Genomic DNA, 25,393 nt, shown 5'->3' on the forward strand with positions numbered 1-25,393 from the left:
AGTGGGTGGTGGCAATGCAGCAGCCATTTTTTTCAGGAAAAACAGCATTAACGGTCGGCGCTAAGGTAAAGAATTTCCTGGCCATAGAGTTTCAGAGGAGGAAACCACCCAGAGGACAAATTGTTAACCAACCAACCGAGGTGCTTTTATCTGTGAAGATTACTTTAAAATTGTTTGTATTTTGGCATTGCCTAGAGGATAGAGCTTTGTTTCTGGAAGTTTCACTTATTACTATTTATAAATTAAAAGGGCTGGATTTTCAGCTTTGATGATTTCGGGGTGGTAATGGCGGCATGGCGGTAAAGTTTGCTCCCGGGAACAGTTTGCGCCTCAATCATCAAAATTGGGCAGCTGGGCCCTGAGTCAGGGGCGCAGCGCTAAGGGAGGCATTTCTGATGGGTTTAGATAGGTTAGATGCAGGAAGAGTGTTCCCAATGTTGGGAAGTCCAGAACCAGGGGTCACAGTCTAAGGATAAGGGGTAAGCCATTTAGGACCGAGATGAGGAGAAACTTCTTCACCCAGAGAGTGGTGAACCTGTGGAATTCTCTACCACAGAAAGTTGTTGAGGCCAATTCACTAAATATATTCAAAAAGGAGTTAGATGTAGTCCTTACTACTCGGGGGATCAAGGGGTATGACGAGAAAGCAGGAAGGGGGTACTGAAGTTTCATGTTCAGCCATGAACTCATTGAATGGTGGTGCAGGCTCGAAGGGCCGATTGGCCTACTCCTGCACCTATTTTCTATGTTTCTATGTTGTACAGCTCTCTTAGAGAGTTAGCATGGGAAAATCCGCCACAAACAATGGTATTTTGTACCTGATTGAAGGAGCTCTTTGAATCCTCATTTGCTGCTGCATTGTATCCTCTGGGCAGGCCACATTGTTCACATGCCAGACACCGAGACTCCCAAAGCAGGCGCTCTACTCGGAACTCCTTCACGGCAAACAAGCCAAAGGTAGGCAGAGGAAATGTTACAAGGGCACCCTCAAAGCCTCCCTGATAAAGTGCAACATCCCCACTGACACCTGGGAGTCCCTGGCCAAAGACCGCCCTGAGTGGAGGAAGTGCATCCGGGAGGGCGCCGAGCACCTTGAGTCTCATCGCCAAGAGCATGCAGAAATCAAGCGCAGGCAGTGGAAAGAGCGTGCGGCAAACCAGTCCTACCCCCCTTTCCCTCAACGACTATCTGTCCCACCTGTGACAGGGACTGTGGTTCTTGTATTGGACTGTTCAGCCATCTAAGGACTCATTTTTAAGAGCGGAAGCAAGTCTTCTTCAATTCCGAGGGATTGCCTATGATGATGGTATCCTCTGGTGAGTATGTGCCACAGCCAAGGTATACACACTCAGGCCACAGCAGCAATTAACCGCAATAAACACTGCAACTAGAATCTTTGTTTTATCTTACTCCGTGTGGTAGTCTTGTCTTGCTGAGTGTATGCTGTGAATATAATGGCCCAGAAATCCCGGGCGGCTGCTTCCCACGGGCGATCGGGTAAAAAGTTAAAAAAGATGCGTACCTACCTGTCCCTGCTGCGCCCATGCACGATCCCAGTCCTGATGCCTCCACTGCGCAGGCTGGAGCTGCAGTCACATGGCTCTAGGCAGCCAATCAAAGTAAAGTATTTTCTCATTCATAATAATGGGAACTCCGTAAGTTGGAGTTCCCAGTATTATTAATGAGAACCCCCCCACCCCCAACACAAAACTCTAATAAAAAGTAGAAAAAATGCACCACATATTTTTATTAATTTAATTATTTTATAAAAAATATATATTTTTCCAATTTTTTAATAAGTTTTTCTAATTATGGTCTAAAATAAACTTACCATGGTGGCGAGGGTTTTTAACAATAAAATGTGTTTTTTAAATTTAATTTTATAATGTTTTTGTGTATTTTAAAACTCTTACGGCTGTAAAAGTAGCTTTTATCAGGCGCAAGTGTTTTGAGGACATTTGCTGGACAAGATATGGATAAGTACCGCAATCTTGCCCTTGCAAATGTCCTTGCTCCCGAGATACAGAAGATCTGTCAAATTCCAGCTTGACAGATTGGAAAAGCCGGTTTTCAGCGCATGCGTATTGTGCGCTAAAAACCGGCTTTTGCAATGCCTTCCCGGGTCCGTAGGAACTCCGTACGGACCCGAGAGGCCAGAATTAATTGTTTTTTTTAGGATTCTAAAGGTTCTAGATAATGTAGATTGTGACAACTATTTTATCTTCTCCAAAACAGTAGAACTAGAGGACGTGGCTTGTACTTGAAGCAAAGTAAATTCAAAACTAATCTGCGAGCAAGTGGTCAATCTATGGATTAGACTCCCCAGGGAGATGTCGGAAGCAGATAGCATTGATTCTTTCAAATGCAAATTGGATAGATTGCTTTCAGAAAATAGCAGTTTGAGATACAGTATATGAGTAATTTGAGACATACCATTTGATAAGTGTAGCATGCTTGGGAGGAAAATTATGACTTTTTGACCTTTGATTAGTCAACAACTCCATTATCATTGTACCATGCGACTACCAGGATGGTAGAAGGCGAACTAGATGGACCTTGGAATTTTTCCGTCTAGCAATTCCTGTGTTCCTATAAAAACTGAACAATGGGCAGCCACACCAACTGTAGGAACCCAGAAGGGGGCAGCTACACATTGATTTTGAAGCACAAATACAAAAAACATGGGTAATTGGACTGCATACCAACTGTCCACATATAATACAAAAGGTTGGCATCCTGGTCAATGTGACCTGATCAGTTACTTTGTCCAGTTGAAATTTTAGCCATTTTGCAATTCATTTGAACCTTAAGTGTGCTGGAAATGTCATGCTACAGCTCACTTTTAATAGGTTGCCTACCCATTTTCTGCTTTGTAGAGATCACACATCACATCTTCTGACCCCACGGTCCAACCATGTGTGACTGAGTCCTGTTGTTCGAACAGAGTGCTTCTTCTGACCCGCATGCTAATTCATCAGTGACAAATTTATACATTTCTGCACATCGCAAGCAATCTAAGTTAAAATTTGTTTACCGATTGTGAGAGTATCATTTAATACTCCAACATGGCTCCAGACATCAAGCAGTTTGTAAAACAATCATTTCTTCACTATTTCCATTTCTGTTCAACTAAGAACGTGTAAAATTTGATTTAGAAAACCATTTCAACTGGTTGTGTATCACTTTCATGAATACTGCATTAGCAATGATGTCTGTTTTTTAAAATATTGAGTACTGGAACATCATAAAAGGGATAGCCTCCTGTTAGTTCACGATATAAATAATCCCTGTGCAACTTATTGTCAATATGAAAATTGGTCTAAAACCCAGAAAGGAAGCTAATTCAACTGAGTGGGTCAGTCAGAAGAAGAGAATGACCAATGTGGATTATCAAGAAGGTAAAGTATAAAGATTTAATTTTATAAATCCTATTTCAAAAATGAATGTAGCATTGGATCCCATTGCTTGTTCACATGTCATCCATTCAATCCTTTTTAGAGTTTCCTTCAACATGCCCTCTGCATCCCAACACATGCCTTATATTTACGTATTTTGTGATACTTTAAAATGGTTCAATACAGTTGTGAAAAGGTGCATTCCCAGGTAGAAGAGATACAAAAATTATTTTAATAAATTATTTAAGTAGTAATACAAAATAATGTCTTTAAAAGAAAGCAACAGTGTACAATATCTCACCTAAACTGGTATATTTAATTATATTAAACATGCTCAATTTCAACACTCTCAATGGGAACATAAATGCCTTTTGGTACCAGGAAAAAAAATTGGTTCAACAACCTGTTTTGTTTTTGCTAGTTCTGAATTCTACCTTCCCACTTTCTCAGCATGTATTTCAGCCCTTTTTGTCTCCACAGACACATTTGGTTATTTCTTTATACTTCAGCAAACTTCCCGAGTAATTTACTTCAAAACTGTATTATTCTTTGGGTGAAAAGTTCTGTCTAACTTCCCTTCTTGCTCTAACTTTCCTATTTTGAAATTTGTGTCCCCTTGTGTCATAAAGTATTTCTTTTTTCTTTTACTAATTTCAAACTCAGCATGAACCACTTTATCTGCAGTTTGTTTCCAGTTTTCACTCCCATGTTCTGTGGGAAGCTGATTTTCCAGTCATGTGTTGGAACTTCCATCCCAGTGCTCTGTTGTTATTCTGGGACCTTGCCATGTGCAAATTGGTTGCTGTGTTTCCCTACATTACAACCAGCGACTACATTTCAAGCAACTTCCTTGGCTGTAAAGCATAGATGTTAGTTCTTTCTTTCTTTTCATGTAAATTACCAAACTTTTGCTATTGTCTTTCACTTAATATTTTAGAAGACTTTAAAAAAACCTCAAATGCAGTGTAATTAAAAACATTAACGGGCCGAAATTGCCCCTCCCAATAAGGTCACTGGCCACCTGAAAGTGGCGGCCACAGGGCGACACGGAAAGGCCGCCGACTCTCCGCGGAGGGGCCACCATTTTAGAAATTGCCTTTTCCCAGTTTTGGAGCGGTGTCTTGGACCGCTCCACCTGTTTTCCCACCGCAGCGTGTACGCGCTGATCCCTTACCGACTGGCGGGGACCCCTTTGCGAAATTGCCCCGCGGGAGCGGCCCCGCCGCTGGTCGGTGTCCCCGACTGCTTTTGCTGTCAGTACACTTTCTGTAGCCTGGCGGTGAAGCTGCCCTTAAAGGGGAGGGCGCACTGCTGCAGCCGCAATGTTATTTTTTGTGTCAGCCGACTGCCAGGTCAGGCCGACAATTATGGCCGCGGGTTCGCTTTTGGGTGCCAGGCCACTAGCCCGGCCAAAACCCTCCCTGGTGGTCCAGTGTTTGCCACCAAAGTGGCTGCAAAGTTTGCAGCAGCCCTCCCCTTTAACTGAAAGGGAGCGATGTTGTGTCGCGCCAGCGCAATGATGTCATCAGCGCTGATGACAGACAGCGTTGGCTACTCCGCCCCGCCCCCACTTTCGCCCCCATGATGAGACCACTTCTGTCCCGCTCAAAAAAAATCCCCAAAGTGCTGAATTTCGATGGTTAGGCCTCCCCATGCATTGGGGCAGCCAGAACACATCAAAAACGGTAGGTGCACCTCGTTTCGGGCGGTGGGCAATTTCAGATAATTGTTACCTTTCTTATTAAGCTTACAGATAATATTGCTTCTCCTGTCCCCCTTTCCACTATTGCTTTCTCCTTTGGATCTCAGTCACTCGAGCTGAAGAAGGGTTCCACAAGGTGCTCTGGTGCCACTGCCAAGTCAATATTCTTCGTGACTCATCTGAAATCTGTGCACATTCTCACGTACCACCAGCTGTTGCTGAAAGAGCAGAGCGCGGTAGGAACCTAGACAGTTTTCTCCCCTCTGTAACATAGGGGCAAATTGTAATGCACCAACTGCTGCCTCAGCTCAGATCAGATATTTCAGAGATTGAACTTTGAATTCCAAATCTCTGGCTCAAACCACACAGCACATTTAATCTGGGATCTAGCTATCTCTATGGCTCAGTATCACACCCTGCAGTACATTTAATCTGGGATCTTGCTGTCTGCATGACTCTGGGTTGCCGGGCCTTTATTGATGCTTCTAATCTCAAGAATAATATGATGCTTTTAAACATTGGAGTAACTGTTGTCACTGCGGGGGGATGGGGTTGGGGGGACGGTTATATTGGACTTCCTTCAGCAGAGATTACTCTTATTTTTCCTAACCTCTTGAGAAGAGTAACTCCACCTTCACTGGAGCAGAATTGTTGCAGCCTGGAGGAAGCAATGATCAATAAAGGAAGGAGGATTAATATAATTAAGAGCAGTGTGTTCTTTCAATCAACAAATTGATACTTCAGTAAGAGCACTTCTTTTTATTGTATATGAAAAATCAATTTTGATTAGAGCTGCATCATATTTACTGCCGAACTAAATACATTTTAAATTAAGATTAGTTTCGTTCTTGAGCAATTAAGATAGTGGCACCCAACCAGCTCCAAATAGAGCTTCAATAATGAGTTGGCAGTTTTCATTACAAAATAGGGTCCATTTCTCAAACATGAAAACTACCTTACTGTTACAGAATGATGGACCATTGGTGGAGATTGATGGACAAATGTACAAGATTGATAAGGTATGTGCCTCTCAGTAAATCGAGTGGATGCAGCTATTTGCAGTGTGCAGAAGGGCAGCAGGGTGCAAGAGGTACACTCTGCTGCACTTTGGCTCCCTGATAATTTCATAAAACTCTTGCATTTAAGTCCTCTACAACTAATCGTGACTGACCTTTTTATGTAGGTAGTCTGCACCCACACAACCAATTATTTAAATGACATCATACTTTATTCTCCAACCACCCTAGAAAGGTCTGGTAAAACTACCAATAGGTATGTGGTCCTATAATAATCTGTCCATTCAGTGAGAAGCAAAGAAACAACTTATATTTATGTAACACTCATTATGTAGAGAGATAAATATGTGTCTGTGTGCTTTGCCAGGCAGCTGATAGTGAGAGGACATTAAGCAGGAGAGAGAAAGGGAAGAGGATCAGTAGAACAGTCGGTGATTAGGATATTAAAGAGGGTTTTGAAGCCAGGATGTTAGGTAGAAAGATGAGAATGCTGAGAGGGAGAGCTCCAGATAGTGGGGCATGATGGATTGAAGAAAATGGAGAGCAAGAAGTTAGGCTGGTTATGGAAGAGCAAAGAGTATGGAGGTAGAAAAGATCATTGAGACAGGGAGGGGTAAGGCCATGGAAGGAGTTGAAACTGAAGATGGCAATCTTAAGAGTTGATTCTGTGGGACAGCAGAAGCTAATGGCTCTTGGTGAGGTCAGGGGTGACCGGGTGCAGGTCATAGTGAGGTTGAGCAGGTTATGGCATTTTGGATGATTTATAGATTATAGAGGTGGAAGCATGGAAGATGGCCAGGAGGGTGATGAAGGAATCTAGCTAAAAGGTTATATTAGTATTTTGGAAGCAGGGAATATCTACAACCATATACTGGAGATGAATGTGGCTTTAGAAAGGAACAGATAACAGTAACTTTTTGCTTTCCAGACCACTCCTGTATATCACTGTGAAACAAGTTATTTGAGTAGTTCCTCAGCTGCCAAATGTAGAAGGTTGTCTTCTATCTAATTGGGGTACCTTTAACTTGCAAGTCACCAAATTGTTTGCACTCACACTATTGTGGACCTTACACAGCAGGAGAAACATATTTCCAAGAAAAATAAATTAAATTTGGGATAATGGAATCACAAAAGCTTGAAGGTGTAGAATGATATATCAGGAGAAGCATGGGACATTATCTAACCTAAAATATTCTAGAAAGAACAGGAATCTTATTATCTTTGATTTTGGATCTGAAACGCAGATCTAATATATACCTATGGGAGGTGTTAATTTTAGATTAAATTAGATGAAGCATCCCAATAGCCATTGGCATGTCCAAGCTCACATTTTAACAACATGAAGAACATCCTGAATGGGTAATCTGGTAGTATAGAGCATTGGAGCACTGAAGGCTGACACCACAGAGTGGCAACACACAATATCCCAGACCCTGCATTTGTGTGCTGAGCTTCAATTCTACTGAGAGGCAGCAGTTGAAGGGCAGGCATGCCCTCAGGGAGGGCCATGATGGGTTGGACATGTGCACCTTCCAATAGCACAAGCAGGTACCCGGCTCTCCCTTCTTGACCAGGGATCAAACTGAAGAAATTATTTTACCCTCACTAAAAAGTAAGCAAATTCTGATCTTCCATGATCTTCCACAGCAAGGATGTCCATTATTGAGACACATTTCCAAGCATTTTCAAACTGGTGAATGCACATGAAAAGCTGGTGTGTACATTGCATTAGTCCTGTTTTTAAAGTATGCTGCTCACCTGTCATTGTGCTGCATTGATGCATTACCATACAGTAGGAAGAGTTAATTCCACAGCAACTTAAGTGGAGGCGCATGTGCTGTAAACTCTAGATGGTATATGAATGCTGCCACACTCTGAAAAACAAGGTATGTATACCAGAATCTCCCGATGTAGCTGATGTCTGGTATGTCTTGTACACTAAGTAAAGTTCATTCTACCAGATTATAGTTTGGAGAAGGCTTTCATGTTTGGCCAACCTTCACAGTAAAGTATGTATTACTGAGTCCTTCACCCACCTACCTATTCCTTGCCTTGACTATTGCAGTGTTTTTTTACTGTAGACACATTTTAACCACTGTAATGTATGCACCTTGTAAGTATGCTCACTGGTTTGTAGAGCTATTGCAGCTGCAACTTTCCATCTTCAGACCCTGCAGAGATACCTGTACGTCAAGCATCCTCCCAGATGGTGTGCGCTAGCGACATATTTCTTCCGCCAGCAGTACGGCCTCAACTACGACATGTTGCTCCTGTTTATAAACCTGGGAGGCATCCGGTACCTCCATGCGGGGGCTGCCTGTCTTTTACCAGGAACTCATCAGGGTCTGGAACAAGCGGAGTTCTTCACCGTTTCGAGTGGCAGCGGTCCTTCGGGAGCCGCTGTTCAGGAATCCGTACCTCCACGACCGCGTTTTTAGATGGCAGCGGACGAGAGGGCTGTGGCTGGCGAGGTGACCAGGGTCAGGGACCTGCTCGATGGTGGAGGAGCGGGCTGGATGGCGCCAGACGTGCTGGCACGGCGTCTAAACTGGGCCGACGTCCAGCGGCGGCAAATGCCATCGAGTCGCTAAAAACTGCTCTGGGCCCTGACTCCGTTAGGTGTGTCGAGGAGGCTCAGGCACGTGGGGAGATCCTGTCCGAACTGACCCCCATCCGGATGGAATTCCTCATCGGCGCCGGCACCTCACAACTTGAGCCTCCTCGGGGAAATCCCCTCCGTGTCTTTCAGTTCTGTGCGAAGGGGTTTCCTGTACGGACTGCTCTTGCACACTCTCCACCTTGCCATTCTCGTGTGCCGTCTGGACACTCCATGGCACACCATCTTGCCGTCCGGAGGAGGCGGGGGTCCCCAATGGAGTGCACTCTACGCGGGAGTCCTCTCACTATTTAATGGGGACATGGCCTGGAGGGTGGAGCACGGAGCAGTCCCGTGTAATAAATTTTTAAGTCGGTTCACGGGCTCCCAGGCCGCCTGCAATTTCTGCGGTCTGGAGGAGTCCGTGTTCCATGTTTTTATGGAATGTGCGAGGTTGCAGCCCCTCTTCCATTATTTGAAGGGGCTGCTCCTCAAATTCTGGTTGCAGTTCAGTCGCACACTCCTGATCTTTGGGCACCCTGTGTGGAGGGGAGCGGGTAGGTCCGAGGGCCTCCTCATAGGACTGCTCCTGGGCACGGTCAAGGGGGCCATCAGCCGGTCCAGGCAGTAGGCGGTCGAGGCGGTTGTTCAGCCCGACTGCCTGCTCTCTTCCGCGGTTACATCCGAGCCAGGTTGTCCCTGGAGATGGAGCACGCGGTGTCCACTGGTATGCTTGCGGCCTTCCGCAAGATGTGGGCGCCGGAGGGACTGGAGTGCATCATCATCCCCGGCAACCAAATTTTAATTCGATTATTTTTGTTTAAAGTTTAATTTGTTTAATTGCCGGTTTTAGTGTCCCCCCGCCCCTTTTAGCCAGGGGGCACTTGTATAATTTGTGTTTTTAGTGCCCTAAAAAACCCACAAAAAAACAAAAAAAAAGGGCACTTGAAAAGTGTTGAGTGTCCGTCCCCCCATCCCCCCCCTTTAATCAGGGGGCAATTGATTTAATGTTTATTTTGTTCTCAACAAAAAGAGTTGTAGAGCTGTTGCAGCTGCAACTTTCCATCTTCAGACCTTGCAGAGATACCTGTACGTCGAGCATCCTCCCAGATGGTGTGCGCTGGCGACATATTTCTTCCGCCAGCAGTACAGCCTCAACTACGACATGTTGCTCCTGTTTATAAACCTGGGAGGCATCCGGGCCTCCATGCGGGGGCTGCCTGTCTTTTACCAGGAACTCATCAGGATCTGGAACAAGCGGAGTTCTTCACTGTCTCGAGTGGCAGCTGTCCTTCGGGAGCCGTTGCTCAGGAATCCGTACATCCATGACCACTGTTTTAGGTGGCAGGCGGATGAGAGGACTGTGTTTGGCAAGTTGACCAGGGTCAGGGACCTGCTGGATGGCGGACGAGCGGGTTGAATGGCGCCAGAGGAGCTGGTGCAGTGCTGGACCGATGTCCGGCTCCCGGCCAATGCCATCGAGTCACTAAAAATGGCACTGGGCCCTGACTCCACTAGGTATGTCAAGGAGGCTCAAGCATGTGGGCACTGACCCACGTCCGGACGGAATTCCTCAACGGCGCCAAGCCCCGAAACCTCCCTTGGGAGCCGACGCCTCACAACTTGAGCCAACTCCGAGACAGCCCCTCCATGCCTTTCAGTTCTGCGCGGAGGGGATTCCTGTATGGGCTGCTCTTGCACACCCTCCATTTTGCCATCCTTGTCTGCCATCCAGACATGCCATGGTGCACCATCCGGAGGAGGTGGGGGTCCCCAATGGCGTGCTCTCTATGTGGGAGTCCTCCCTTTATTTATTGGGGACTTGGCCTGGACGGTGTTGCATAGGGCAGTCCCATGCAATAAGTTTTTAAGTCGGTTCATGGACTCCCAGGCCGCCTGCAATTTCTACGGTCTGGAAGAGTCCGTGTTCCATGTTTATGTTGAATGTGCGAGGTTGCAGCCCCTCTTCCATTATTTGAAGGGGCTGCTCCTCAATTTTTGGCTGCACTTCAGTCCCACACTCCTGATCTTTGGGCACCCTGTGCGGAGGGGAGTGGGCAGGTCGAAGGGCTTCGCCGTGGGACTGCTCCTGGGCACGGCCAAGGGGGCCATCAGCCGGTCCAGGCAGCGGGCGGTCGAGGGGGTCGTTCAGCCCGACTGCCTGCCTCTCTTCCACAGCTACATTTGCGCCATGGTGTCGCTGGAGATGGAGCACACGGTGTCCACCGGTTCGCTCGCAGCCTTCCGCGAGAGGTGAGGGATTGGAATGCATCATTTCAACAGGGAACAAAATTTTAATTTAATTTGATTTGACAAGGTTCCCTTTCATGTTTAATTGTTAATTTGTGGGTTTTGGTGCCCTCAGAAAAAAAGGGCACTTGATTTAAAATTTTTGCAATAATAGTTATAGAGCTGTTGCATTGTGAGTGGCTTAGCCAGTAACGTGATGTTCACAAGACTCAATAAAATCCCAGTCAGTTGGGTCTAGGTCATCCACGATGAGGTATGCAGTTGTGAGCCAAGTGGATGAACTGGTAATGTGTAGCATGATTGTTAGACCTTTGTTAATAAACCAACTAGTACTTGATAGCAATGTGTTGCTATGAATTCTTAAGCAAAGAACCCATGAAGCAAATACGTTACAAGCACCATATTCTCTGTTTTTGTAGTCTGGTAAGAATTTTATGAAATTTGCTGAAAATAAATAGCTGTAGTTTTATTAATCATGTTATTTACTCTGTTATCTGAGCAACTGTTATATTTGACTTAGAGACAGTATAAAATTGTATATTAATAAGCCTGTTTGCAGTGCTTATAAGTGGTTCTGGCTGTGTAATTTCCTTGAGGTGTCAAGATGATGCACTCAGCTCTTTGTTAGCATTAACATTTAATGAACATCCAAACGCTGGTGAGTGGAACTCCGTGCATGCATTTAACCACCCATGGGCTGAACTTCATCTGTCTAACCAAAATGTAACACAGATGCAGGAGTATAGTTCAGGCCTTTTGGCTCTCTGTCACTCTAACCAATAACAACATCAAAGCAATGTCCTAAGTCTGCACACTCCACTTGAATTGTATCCTGCACCAGTTTCAGTAGTAATTGGCTGCTGATAATCTGGTGTGAAACATCACTGGTAATATTGGTGCTGATATCTGCTGCAGGTAACACTAAAGGCAATTTCCTCTTAGTAATTTGTCTCTATTTCCAGTTTTTGGACTAACCTACAGCAGTACATGAGTAAAATGACTTGGACTAGCCAGTCCAATTGTGATTACGTTCTTGATTGGAGTATTGTAATTGCTCTGGAGAGTAAAATGAGGAAGTGGTTTAACTCAAGTCAGGTTTGAGGAAGGAAACCGGTTTTCAAATATTCACTTCAAAATGTTATCATCAGGGCAAGACAGTAATGGAGCCAATTGGATGTCCCAGGTACTCTGTTGATATTATCAAACTCAAGCTTTTTAATTATTTGGGGATTATTCCAAATTGTATTTAAACATGTGTGTTCCAAAATTCAATCATTTTCATCCTGTAAGTTAGTTTTCTTAAATCTGTTATTTTTGATCTTATCTTACTTCCTTTAGTCTTCAAAGATACAGAGGGTACGATACTGTAGTGGTTATGTTACTGGAGTAGTAATCCAGAGGCCTGGGCTAAAAATCCAGAGAATGTGAGTTCAAATCCCACCGTGACACTTTTAATTCAGTTTTTAAAAAGCTGGAAATAAAAAGCTGGTATCAGTAAAGGTGACGATGAAGTTGTTGGGTTGAACAACTCAACTGATTCACTAATGATCTTTAGGAAACAAAACAAGCTGTTCTTACCCATATGTAACTCTATGGCCACACCAATGTGATTGGTTCTGAAGTGGCCTAGCAAGCCATTCAGTTGTTCACACGGACTGCAGTGGTTCGTGATGAGCTAAGGTTTGCAGAGGGAGTACGTAGAAGGCCTTCTCAGAGCAGCTAGGTATGGGCAATATTCCAAGATTGAATTTTTGCAACAAATTAGCACTCAATTAGCCATTGATAGTCATGAACTCACATAGTTTTCTATTCACATTAATGTGTAATTGAGATTATTTTAAATTCGTTCAACTGGCATTTTTTAAAAATTATTGTTCTATCAAAGATTTTTGTTGCTTATTCACACCAAACACTTCCTGTGCTCATCATGCAAACCCTTTGCTGAGGAGTTTGCTTTACCTATCTATCAACTTGGTTTCGATCGCATACTTTCACTGCTCTCCAGTTCTTTCTCAGTGAAATGGTTGAATAAGTATATCTCCTCCCTTCAATGGGCGAATGAAAATCTTACTTCCTTCAATCCTTCAAAGATGCACAGGGGGTCTCAGAAGGACCAATTACTGTCCGTTAGCAGTGGCCATGCATGGGAATCCCATGGCCAGCGCTTTGGGGTCAACTGGCCGACTCGACCTAAATTCAGGTCGGGAATTTTTTGGCCTGGACCCGATACCGCCCGATTCTGATGACCGCCGAAAGCTTTCCCTCACCTTAAAAATCTTCCACCCGAAATTCAGTCGCATCAATCGATCCCCCGCCGCATGGCGTCCCCGACAGGTTTTTCTGTTGGTGCACCCTCTGAAGACTGTATGTGGCCCGGCAGCATGGCGGCCCTTCAAGGGGAGGGCCCACTGATGCGGTCGCTATGTAATAATGTTTGCCAGCCGACTCCCGATCAGCCGGCAAAATACTGCTCCCGGGTTCAGCCGGGCTGCCAACGGGCAGCCTGGCACCTCTTCTTGGGTGGCCGAAGATAAAAAATGACGAATCTCTCTCCTTTAATGGAGGGGAGAGAGCGTGGTGACGCACACGTGCTGTGACATCACCACTACTCCACCGCTGATTCACAGCGACGGAGTCCCGGTCTGCCCCATATTCAGCCACTCAGCCTAGCTTTGAGTCTATGGCCTGCCCTTGTTATAGTACATTTCCTCTGGGACTTTGAAAACATTTCAGAGTCCTGAAAATGTTTTTTCCGACCGCATCAAGGATCCGTGCAGTAAGTACAAAGAAAAAATCATAAGTGCACCAGCTTTCTTGCGCTGCTGAATTTTGACCCCATAGTTTCTTCATGCTTTTCACAAATCTTACCAACAACAAGCACCACTTACATTTAATTGTCCTTAATTTCTCCCCTGAACTGAGCTGGAACTCTCACATCTCCTCTACTGTTAAAGCTGCTTCCAAGAAGATTGATTTCCTCTTTTGTGTTTTTCCTGAATTGCACTTATGTCAACAACAACTTCCATTTATATTACACCTTTAAGCAGAAAAATGTCCTCAGAGAGCATAATAATCAAAATAAAATGGGCGCAAAGCAAAAGCACATATTAGGTTGGTCAAAGAGATGGATGTTAAGGATCCCCCCTGCCCTAGCGCTGACACATCTTTCTCACATCTGCCCTGATGACCTTTCCAAGCTCACCCTGTCTATGAGACCCACTTCCTGCTCCCTCGACTCTATTCCCAACAAATTTCTGACCACCCAACTTCCTTTTCTGGCTCCTATGTTAGCTGACATTGTTAATGGTTCTCTCACCAGGTACTGTCACCCTCTCCCTCAAATCTGCCGTCATCACCCCTCTCCTTAAAAAAACAAGCATCGACCCCTCCGTCCTTGCAAACTACCGCCCCATCTCCAACCTCCTTTTCCTCTCCAAAGTCCTTGAACATGTAGTCACATCCCAAATCCGTGCCCATCTTTCCCGCAATTCCATGTTTGAATCCCTCCAATCCGGTTTCTGCATCTGCCACAGTACCGAAACAGCTCTCATCAAAGTCACAAATTCCATCCTTTGTGACTGTGACAAAGGCAAACTATCCCTCATCGTCCTGCTTGACTTGTTTGCAGCCTTTGACACGGTTGACCACTCTATCCTTCTCCACCTCTCCACCGTCGTTCAGCTGGGTGGGACTGCACTCGCCTGATTCCATTCTTATCTATCTAATCGTAGCCTCTATTCCTGCCCCACATCATACCCTCTGGTGTCCCCCAAGGATCTAGCTTTGATCCCCTCCTATTTCTCATTTACAAGTTGCCCCTTGGCGACATCATCCGAAAACACAGCGTCAGTTTCCACATGCATGCTGATGACACCCAGCTCTACCTCACTATCACTTCTCTTGATCCCTCCTCGGTCTCTAAATTGGCAGACTGCTTGTCCGACATCCAGTTCTGGATGAGCAGAAATTTTCTCCAATTGAATATTGGGAAGACCAAAGCCATTGTTTTCGGTCCCCACCACAAACTCCGTTCCCTAGTCACTGACTCCATCCCTCTCCCCAACTTCTGTCTGAGGCTGAACCAGACTGTTCGTAACCTTGGTGTCATATTTGCCCCAAAATCCGATCTCGACCACATATCCGCAGCTTAACTAAGACCGCCTATTTCCACCTCCGTAATATCACCCATCTCCGCCCTTACCTCAGCTCATCTGCTGCTGAAGCCCTCATCCATACCTTTGTTACATCTAGACTTGACTGTGCCAATGCACTCCTGGCTGGCCTCCCACATTCGACCCTCCATAAACTAGAGGTGATCCAAAACTCAGCTGCCCTTCTTCTAACTCGCACCAAGTCCCACTGACCCATCACTTCTGTGCTCGCTGACTTACATTGGCTCCCGGTTAAGCAACACCCTGAATTCATAATTCTCATCATTGTTTTCAAATCTCCCCATGGCCTCACCCCTCCCTATCTCTGTAATCTCCTCCAGCCCCACAACCCACCGAGATGTCTGCACCCCTCTAATTCTCCCCCCTTGAGCATCCCTGATTATAATTGCTTAACCATTGGTAGCCGTGCCTTCAGCTGCTGAGGCCCCAAGCTCTGGAATTCCCTCCCTAAATCTCTCTGCGTCTCTACCTGTCTCTCCTCTTTTAAGGCACTCCTTAAAACCTACCTCTTTGACCAGATTTGTGTCATTTGTCCTAATATCTCCTTATGTGACTTGGTATCAAATTTTTTGTCCCATAATACTCCTGTGAAGCACCTTGGGATGTTTTACTGCGTTAAAGATGCTATATAAATACATGTTGTTATTGTTGTTAAGGAGGGTCTCAAAGGAGGAGAGGGAAGTGGAGAAGTTAGGGAAGGAATTCCAGAGTGTGGGGCCTAGCTGGCTGAAGGCACAATGTGAATCAATGTAGGTTAGCAAGTACAAGGGTGATAAGCAAGACTTAGAATAGGGGCAGCAGATTTCTTGATGAGCTAAGGTCTCCAGAGGGTGGACCATGGGAGTAGGTAGAGTTGATATTGATCACCTCCTTCCAGACTGCCAGCACATCCTTTTGCTGAGGTTTGACTCCCTGGGTGCGGAAGAGCCATTGTCTTCTTGCTCATATCTCTGACAGGATTATTTCTACTGCAGCTTCAGCGAATCCTAGCACTTTGGTTATTGCAGACACTCCAAATAGTGCTAGTCCTTCTGCCATTATGTTTCAACCTTCGGGGCAGCTCCGGTGCACATACACGTTCTCTCTTTCTCTCTCTCTCTCTCTCTCTCTCTCTCTTCATGTACCCGCCCTGCTTCCTCTGAGTCACTTGCTGTGTTTCCAGCTGTTTCGGCTGCAAAGCCTTTTAACTGCTGTGCAAAACCACCCTGTGACAGGCACCCAGTGAGGAGTGGGGTTCTCATTGAAATCTTGTGCTGCATATTAAATGAGGCCCCCATGGTAAATGCAGTGGGAGGCCAGTGGGCGGAGGTCATGTTCTGCCATTCTTATGACGATCTCAGGAAACTCCAGCCCTTATTCTCCAATGAGATTTTTTTATTCAGTTGCCTTTTGAAGAAAGTAAGATCACTGAATAAATTTATGCTCTTGAAAGGGTACAGAGGCAAACCATAAATATGATTCTAGATATCAGGAATTTACTTAATGAGGAAAAGTTAACTTTAAAGTGACCTAATTAAAGTGTTGCTGGTTATGAAGGGGATTACTGGTTGATTGACAGTTAATCCAGTCAATTTGTTCAACGATGAAAGGTTCAACTTGAAAAATAATATAGGAGTAAAAAGGGAAACAAACATTTCCAACCGTGACCTTTCCAGTGGCAGTTGGCATTTGGAGCCCAGTGTTCACTTGTCTGTGCTTGATGTGGAAAATCGGCACGGCTGGCAAACATTCTATTCAGACGGTGCTCTGCTCAGCTGCTCAATCACTCACTTCTGGGTGCCATGTGAATGCTGCACTTGGGACAACCTGGATTGACTGGCTGGGCTGGGGCTGATGGGATTTCCTTCCCCACGGTAGAGGCCTCTGCACACCAGTAAAAGGATATGCTCCTTGTTAATCCTTTCTTTTTTTAAAAAGGGAGTGCAACATCTCCTATTGGGTTCCTTTAGATCAATGAATTGCTTTCAGAAAATTAAAAGCCAGAGAAATCTTGAAATGTGGCAGCCAGATCTCGTGAATTCCCATTCTTTCCTAATAATAAGCTCTTTGTCGTCATGAAAAGGGCGAGGGAGTTGGACTAGCTGAAGTGCTCCCATTCCTTCTATTCTTTTTCACCAATTAACTTTTAATTATATTTGCAAGCAGTTCTGTTAAACAAACTCCAAATTCTACCATAGCATTATAAGTGGTTATTAATAATAATGGAAGAAACATTAGCTTGGGCCTTCATTGGCCAAATTAAAGAATAAGGCCCCGATATTGGTGGCCTTACTGCCCACTGCCGCCTGCTACCGGCGAGTTTTGCTGCCGGTCTCCCCTCTGTGCCATTTTCCACTTGGGCTGGAGTAGGCGGGAGGGGAGTACCCACCAGGAACCGCCTGTTGACGTCCTCTGGTTTCCAAGTAGCGTAATTGGCCTCCCGCCCGCCGAGCTACCAGATTGGTGTGGGCGGGAGTCGACGCCAACAGGGAGAAGGACCGCTGCGTGGAGGCTGTTCTAATCCCAACGGTAAGTACGGAGAACGGAAAAAAGGTTATTTTTAAATTTACAGCGACTTACCTGGATGGGGTCCCCTGAAGGTGTTGCGGTGTTTTTATTTTGCTATGATTTTTATTTCCAGGTCTTCCATTCCCCCTGGTCCCGACTCCATCCTTGGTGGCACTTGGGCAGAAAACGCATTTGCCGCCGAGATTGAGAGCTCCTGCCCGCTGCCGCCCAGATTGACGGCATGAGCCGGGCGGTACTGCTACCTCTTTTTTAGAGGAATCTTCCAGGCAAAGTACCGCCCAGTCTCTCGGCGGCCATCGGCGGTCCTTTGAGCAGCACTTGGGCGGGCCTTGGCTTCGCCCGAGTTCGGGCGCTAAGTCAAAATGTTATGCGTTCTCTAATTTAACTCATTAAAATCATTGTCTGAGCCAAGTCTTCAAGGAAAGTGAAACTTATGCATTCTCAAGTAAAACATAGCTTATGCATTAACCCTTTACTTGTCTCGAGCAGAAACATACAATCATTTAAACACAGTGGCCCAGAAATTGCAGTCGGAGGCTTCTCGCGGGCGGATGTCTCCGACCTGAAAAATTTCTGCAAATCTACCTGGTGGTCCAGGAGGAGCCTGAGATTCCGGTGGGGAGGCCTTCTCTTCCCGCGCTGCGAAGCACGCTCCCGTCTTCTAGGTTCCCATGCAGAAGGTGCAGTCACGTGTGACTGCTCAACCAATCAGGTACAGTATTCCACAGCATTCTCATTAATCGCAATGGGAACTCCGCATCTACGAGTTCTCATTGCTATTAATGAGAAAAAAAAACAAACACACTAAACACCATAATAAAAAATATAAAACACACCTCACATAATTAAAATTAATTGAAATTAAAGTTAATAAATGCCTTCGAAAAAATATATATTTTTCTGATTTTTTTTTTAAGTTTTGTAATTAGGGTTAAAAATAGACTTACCTTAGTGGGCAGGGTTTTTAAACAATAAAATGTGTTTTTAAAATTTAATATAATTATATTTTTGTATGTTTTAAAACTCTAATGCAAGAACAAAAGTATGGAGAGAACTCAGGTGGTGGTTAAACAATAGGGGAGACACAGGAAGAGAGTAACAGAGAGAAATCAGAGAAAGGGGAAGAGTAACACATGAAGCAAAACAGGAAGAGGGGTGAAATAAGGAAGTATAGAATTGAACCTCAGAAATGGAGGGACAGCGTGAAAAAGACTATGGGACAGAAAAGTGGATGGGAAAATAATGTAAGGAAAGAGTTGTGGTCTTTGCTCTGGATTTTCTCAAAGCAATTCTTTGATCTAAAAGAACTCAATAGGAGATGTTGCACTCCCTTTTCTTAAAAGCGATGAGGCGACCTGGGGGGGTCTGGTCTTAGGATACAGGACAGTACTGAGCTCTGACTTGCTCACTCTGCTTGGGACAGAAAGAAAGACTAACCAGGTTGTGGAGATTCCGAGATATTGATCTGTAATTCAGGGACTGCTAATTCAAGAAAGTCTTCCTTCTGTCCTAATCCCTGGATTACCATGCCAGTATCTCTCCTCATCAGAAGCCTAATTAGTCTTTTAGTATGAGACTAATCAAGTTAGGAACAGGGAGGGATACAAATGCTGTAATCCAGGGATGAGGACAGAAGCAAGACTTTTGAAACAGTCGAAAGAGTAGGGCAGCTTGAAAGTATGGTGCTTCTATTTGATTTTAATTGTTTGATGTTATGTTTGAGAAATTAGGCCATCATGGTCTGCAGAGAAATTTAATTAATCAGCATATTGAGTTAATAATGTTTAGATTACATGAATTGGTTATTATAAAGTTGTTTAACTGCTCTGGTATTAAGAGTGGAGTAACAAAAAATTCCTTGGTCTTCTTGTGTCACAATATAGTGTTCTACATGCCATTAATCTTGTGATGTTAGAGGTAAGCCTCGCCCCATTACTCTTGCTCTCCGCAGCTCACCGGCTTGCGGGATTGAGGTCTAAGGCCCAATATTGGTGGGGCCTTGGGCCTCGTCATTGAGGCATAGGGTTCGCTCCCCGTGCCTCACACCTGGCCAAAAATGGGCATGCCTGAATTTCTAGGCCACTGTTGACAGCTTTACCTCTCTGAGGTCAATTGTAGCACCTACTGCTGGTTCACTGGAGATCAGCTCAATCAGCACAAACCATCAATGGAGTCTGGAATCTTCAGTGGTTCAATACAATACATGATGTAGTGCTCAGCCAAGCCAGCAGGGGGAGCTGTTGAGCTGATTATTCATTCTGACTTTCCGTTTAAAGGAGCCCCTTTCTGGTCCTCCTTTCAGCCATCAGAGCGGCTCTGATTTTCCAGTGTAATGTCGAGGTGGGCACCTCTGAGACAGCCTTACTCAGCCATCTATCCTGAGTATTTAAATGATAGCGTCCCCACAATTTAGGACGTATCTAGGTCAAGGTACATGGGCGGATAAGGGTTCCACTTTGCCACACTAATTGTAATGGAGCAGGACTCCTTGAATTTCAAGACCATCATTTTTCTAAACCTGTTTTAAATACTTCCTTCAAACAGGAAGTCAGCATGAATAATCAGCCCAACAGCTCCCCCTGCTGGCTTGGCCGAGCACTACATGTATTGTATTGAACCACTAAAGATCCCAGACTCCATTGATGGTCTGTACTGATTGAGCTGATCTCCAGTGAGCCAGTATTAGGTGCTACAATTGACCTTAGTATCCCTAGACTAGGGAGGATGAAAATCAGGCAGGGCTCCCACTCCACACACTGATATTTGGTGATGTGTGCTGAAAAGTTGTTGTTTGTGTACAAATATTGATGTCTGGTGAGAATTGGATAGGCTTTACCATGATTCCATCTACATCCCTTGCCCATGTTTCCCCTTCGCCATCATGGTCAAATGGCCAATCTGTATTAAAGGCCCTATTATAAATGCCAGTCCTTGTTGTTGATGACAGACTGTGTGCAGTCGGTGTGATTACATGAGAAAAGCATCATGCAAGTATAGTAGATGGAAGGATGTCTTAGGGGGAAATGTACGGAGGAATTTTTATATACAGTATTATATTCATTCTGAGGATGGAGGCATCGCTGTCATGGCTGGCATTTATTGCCCATCCCTAGTTGGTCTGAAATGGTGGTGGTGATGGACCACCTTGAACCACTTGAGTTGGGGTTTTATACAATTGAATGGCTTACGAGGCCATTTCAAAGGACAGTTGAGAGTTAACCATGTTGGTGTGGGACTGGAGTCACATATCGGCCATACCAGGTAAAGACAGCAGGATTCCTTCCCTAAAGGACATTAGTGAACCAATTGGGTTTTTAAAGCAATCCAATAGTTTCATGATTGCTTTTTCTGATACCAACTTTCTTACTTCCAGTCTTTTTAAAACTTGAGTTCTAATTCTCAAACTACCATTTGGGATTTGAACTCATATTCTCTGGATTGTTAGTCCAGTAAAAGTGTGAGAGAAGCAACACTTACAGGGCAAGCTTACTGTTGTGAAGGCTACCATCTACATAATGAGTATTCATGGGAAGTATTCATGTGTGGGTGTTAGTAACTCTGGATATCTTGCATTCTTAATACATGCCATCAATGTAAAGTTATGGTGGCGTCTCCTACCTTGAAGGAATTGGCAGCTCATTAAACATCTTCTAGCACTGCAACTGAATTGTGCAGTAGGTGAACATTCACAGTTGTGGTAATCTTCTGCAGGGCACCCTAAACTACTCAATGACCATCACAAAGGGAACCTTCCTCCTTTCTCTTTGTCCAATCAGAAAATTGGGGTGCTCTGTTGCTATAATAAGTAGATGAAAATATCCTTGTAATTTCTGAAATAAAAAGAGAAAATGCTAGAAATACTCAGCAGGTCAGGCAGCATCTGTGGAGAGAGAAACAGAGTTAAGATTTCAGGCCGATGCCATTAGAACTTACTATGCCCCTTTAAACAAGCTCAGTGTATATATTTAATCTCAATGGACACTGATCCGTTAATGGTCCCAAAATGTATTTAAAAAACAAAAATGTTATGCCTATGGCAAAGTAGGCTATGTATATTATGATGGGACAATGATCTAACGGGTGTGTTTCTTTACAGACAATTAATCAGTTAGACCTCTTTGGTGATATGTCTACTCCCCCTGACATTACATCCCCTGGGGTAAGTGCCATTTTAAAAAATTCATCAATGTTATTCAGGTACCCATAGCAACAGTTTTGTTGTCTAATTTGTTGACTGCACAGAAACAAAAATGTAAAGAAAGGACATTGTTTAAACCAGTTTCCAAGGTCACTTTTATAAACTTTTACATAAAATTTTACATACAATGATTAATAGTGTGTCAAATCTTTCCAGCACATTCTCAGAGGCTTGGACGAGAATAAACCATTCGAATGTAACTGTTTCTCCGGATTATGTTTACAAAAGACACATATAAATTCCATAATAAGGCACTGTTAGGGACAGCATTCATTCGGTTACTGCTGAAAATCCTTATTACTGATCTTTTACTTGCAACAGCATTCCAGCTGTTTGTCATTTTCATATCATGTTAATATGTGCAAGAAAAAACATCAAGCTTTTCCATCTAGTTGAGATGATGTAGTAGCAAAGCTGGCAGCAGATAGGTCATTGCTGTGAATTTTCAAATCAGCTTTCATGAACTAAATCATCAAAATAAATAGAAACAATTAAATCCCTAAATACCACAATATAATTTTATTTGAGTAGGTTTCATTCTGGATAAACGCAGAAAATATCTGCAACAATGATGAGTTGACTTTGATAATCTTTCTGAAACCAAAGGCTTCCTTTTTAAAGCTCTGAGAATTATTGAAATTCTAAGAGCACAGAAGGATTTGATGATACTTTGATTTTAAAAGTTGTGCCCAATAAGGACATATGAGTCTTTTGTATCTGATCCAGATGCGAGCATCACTAAATCTGCATGATTTGTACCTTGCCCAGACCCCAGCATCACCAGCTAACGCCCTTGGACCAGACACATTTGCCGCTGGAGTTCTAAGTGTTCAGCCACCAGGGAGACCTGACTTGTTTGGATCTGTTCCTTTCAGCACTGCTGCTGTGCCCACAGGTAAGCTTAACCTTGGTCCACTTTATCATGGAGAAAAGCCATGTTAGTTAACAATAATGCACACACAAAAAATCCTGGATCAAGAAAAGGCCCATTCAAGTTCATTCCTTCCCGGGGCTATATAGAATCAACTATATAATGTATTGTTCCCACCATATTTCATCTTCTCAGGAAAGGTCTTTCAAAGTTTCTGCGTTATCTCCAAAGGTAACTTGATGCAAAACTCTGAGAGATTAATCAAAATGTAGATTTTTGAATGATTGCCTTATTTAGTATGATAGTGTCATAGCAAGTGAGAGTAAACAGTCACCTGACAGCTATCTTTAATGTTCATTTTCTTTCAACATTTTGGCAGGATATGTCACAATGGGAGCAGTGCCACCCGCAGTCTGGGCACAACAATCGGGTGCTCAAAATATCATCAATCCTTTGTTAGCTGGAGTTCAACCAACGGCGTGGGGCCAACCTACCTTATTTGCTGTTCAGCAGCAGTGGGCCCCCGTTGGAAGCCCATTCCAGCCCACTGTCTTTATGTCAGCACAAACTCCTATGCCACTACAAACTGCCATGTTCAAAGCAGCCTTATCTGCTGGTCAACCTACCATTGCCAGTCATCAAGAAGAGAAACCAAAAGAGAAAATGGGGAAGGAGATGTTTAAAGAATTCCAAATGGTCAAACCCCCAGCAGTGCCATCGAGAAAGAGTGAGCAATTGCCTCTCTCATGCACCTCAGATGCCTTCACAAGCTATTTTAACAAAGTGGGAGTGGCACAGGAGATGGATGATGCGGATGACTTTGATATCTCTCAGTTAAATCTTACCCCAGCAACCTCCAACTCCACGCCATCATCAACCAATTCACGTGAGTTTCTCCACAGTTATTGTCTTCTTCTGTAACTGCATGTGTACTTGTGAAAAGTCTTTTCTATTTTTCCTCTGATTTTCTCCTTTCTTATGCTGGGGCATGGCTCCACATGTGTCTGTCACTCTCCAGCACATCAACTTAATGGCCATTCATCACAACATGAACCAAAACATTTGCATGGTAGTGGGTTTTTCAATGGAGGAAGAAGTCACAGTTCAGCTTGATCCTGCCTGTACCTGAGGCCCAAAATTCAGTCCCGCTGGAAAGCTGGTGCTCCAACCCACCTTTTTGTGGCCATTAGCACTGGAATTTTTTCATGGCTGGGCCACCCCATATTCAGCTCCAAAAGTGAACAAATGGGTTCCAGCGCTAATGAACACTTCCAAAGTGGAATTTTCAGTGGTGTGGCTGTCTTAATTTGAGCATTATCACCACTGAGAAATTCAGCTTGCAGGTAAGGGTTTCTAATGGGCCAGCTGCTTAAAGGCCAGGGTTTGCAACAAGGCCCTGAGGGAGGAAGGAGGTTGAAAGGAGTTTGGAAGGATGGCTGGTGTAAGAGGTGCAAGGAGAGCCAACAGGTTCACTGATATGTAGCTGGAGACACTGATGGACGGTGTGGAGGACAGAAGAAGAATACTGTTTCCTGACATGGGGAGACCTGGCAGACAAGCAGTATATAATACATGGAGGGAAATTGCAGGGGCGGTGTCAGGATGGTGGTGGCCAGTCTGTACCCGGCCCTTCCAGGGTGGCGATGGGTTTCGCATCCTAGCTCTGGGGCGATGGGGATCCTCCTCCTCTTCTCCTCCTCCTCCTCCTCCTGCGTCTCCTCATCCTCCTCCTCAGGTGGTAATGCTGGCTCGACCTCCAGCAGCTGTCTCCTCATGATGGCCAGGTTGTGCAGCATGCAGCAGACCACGACGATTATGGAGACCCATTGAGGAAAGTACTGCAAGGTGCCACCAGACCGGTCCAGGCACTGGAACTTCTGCTTAAGGATGCCTATGCACTGCTCGATGATGCACCTGGTGGCACAATGAGCATCATTTTTGCATGCTCTGGCGCTGTCCTGGGGTTCTGCAGTGGAGTGAGCAGCCAAGTGCACAGGGGGATATCCCTTGTCCCCAAGCAGCCAACCGCAATCCTGATTCGGGCCAGTCAAGACGGCGGGCACACTGGTCTGGCGCAGATTGAACGAATCATGGCTGCTGCCTCCCTTGCCTCTCTGTATGGTGCTGACGGCGACACCTTCTCCTGTGTGACGCCCTGTTTCTGAGCAGATGTACCAGGTTTTGCCCTCCCAATGCTCCTCCCATCCTCAGGGGGAACCCTGCCAAGCAGATCTCTGCAGCCCACAGGCCTCCACTAAAGAGTCAGACCTGAAAGTTGTACAAAAGTACAGGGGTACGTGCAAACCTCTGAGCAGCACTCAGCAGGTTGAATGGAGCCAAAACAATTAATAAAACTATATGGAAAAGATAAATACAGTGGATGCTGGAATCTGAAATAAAAACACTAAAATTAATAAAACTATTTCCCTACCAAAGGGCCCCGATCGCGGCAACACTCCAGCGGTGTCCTGTTCGAGCAACGTATCGAATATCTTGCGGGGCACTGTCGGGAAAAGTCTTATCTTTTTGCAGCTGAAAATCCCTGTCCTTGCCTCTGTTCAGCGGCCTGCACGCTGCAGAGCTCACCGCTGGAAAGTTACCTTTACAGCGGCTTCACCGTGCCGTTTCCGACTGAAGTGAACATCGCTCAAATCTTCCCCGAGCTGAACATGGCTCGGGGAGGGA

The 25,393-nt window shown here is 44.8% G+C and overlaps 1 protein-coding gene across 1 annotated transcript in view; it reads left to right on the plus strand.

The window, feature by feature from the left end:
- dab1a (DAB adaptor protein 1a) overlaps positions 1–25,393 on the plus strand; it is a 210,103-nt gene that overhangs the window by 71,255 nt on the left and 113,455 nt on the right. Inside the window, exons 11-13 of the mRNA XM_070888232.1 lie at positions 21,736–21,798; positions 22,606–22,732; positions 23,088–23,594. Of these exons, the coding sequence (XP_070744333.1) occupies positions 21,736–21,798; positions 22,606–22,732; positions 23,088–23,594 (697 nt within the window). The remainder of the gene's footprint in view (positions 1–21,735; positions 21,799–22,605; positions 22,733–23,087; positions 23,595–25,393) is intronic.

Source organism: Pristiophorus japonicus, chromosome 8 (genome assembly GCF_044704955.1).
Source record: "Pristiophorus japonicus isolate sPriJap1 chromosome 8, sPriJap1.hap1, whole genome shotgun sequence".
Taxonomy (NCBI): domain Eukaryota; kingdom Metazoa; phylum Chordata; class Chondrichthyes; family Pristiophoridae; genus Pristiophorus; species Pristiophorus japonicus.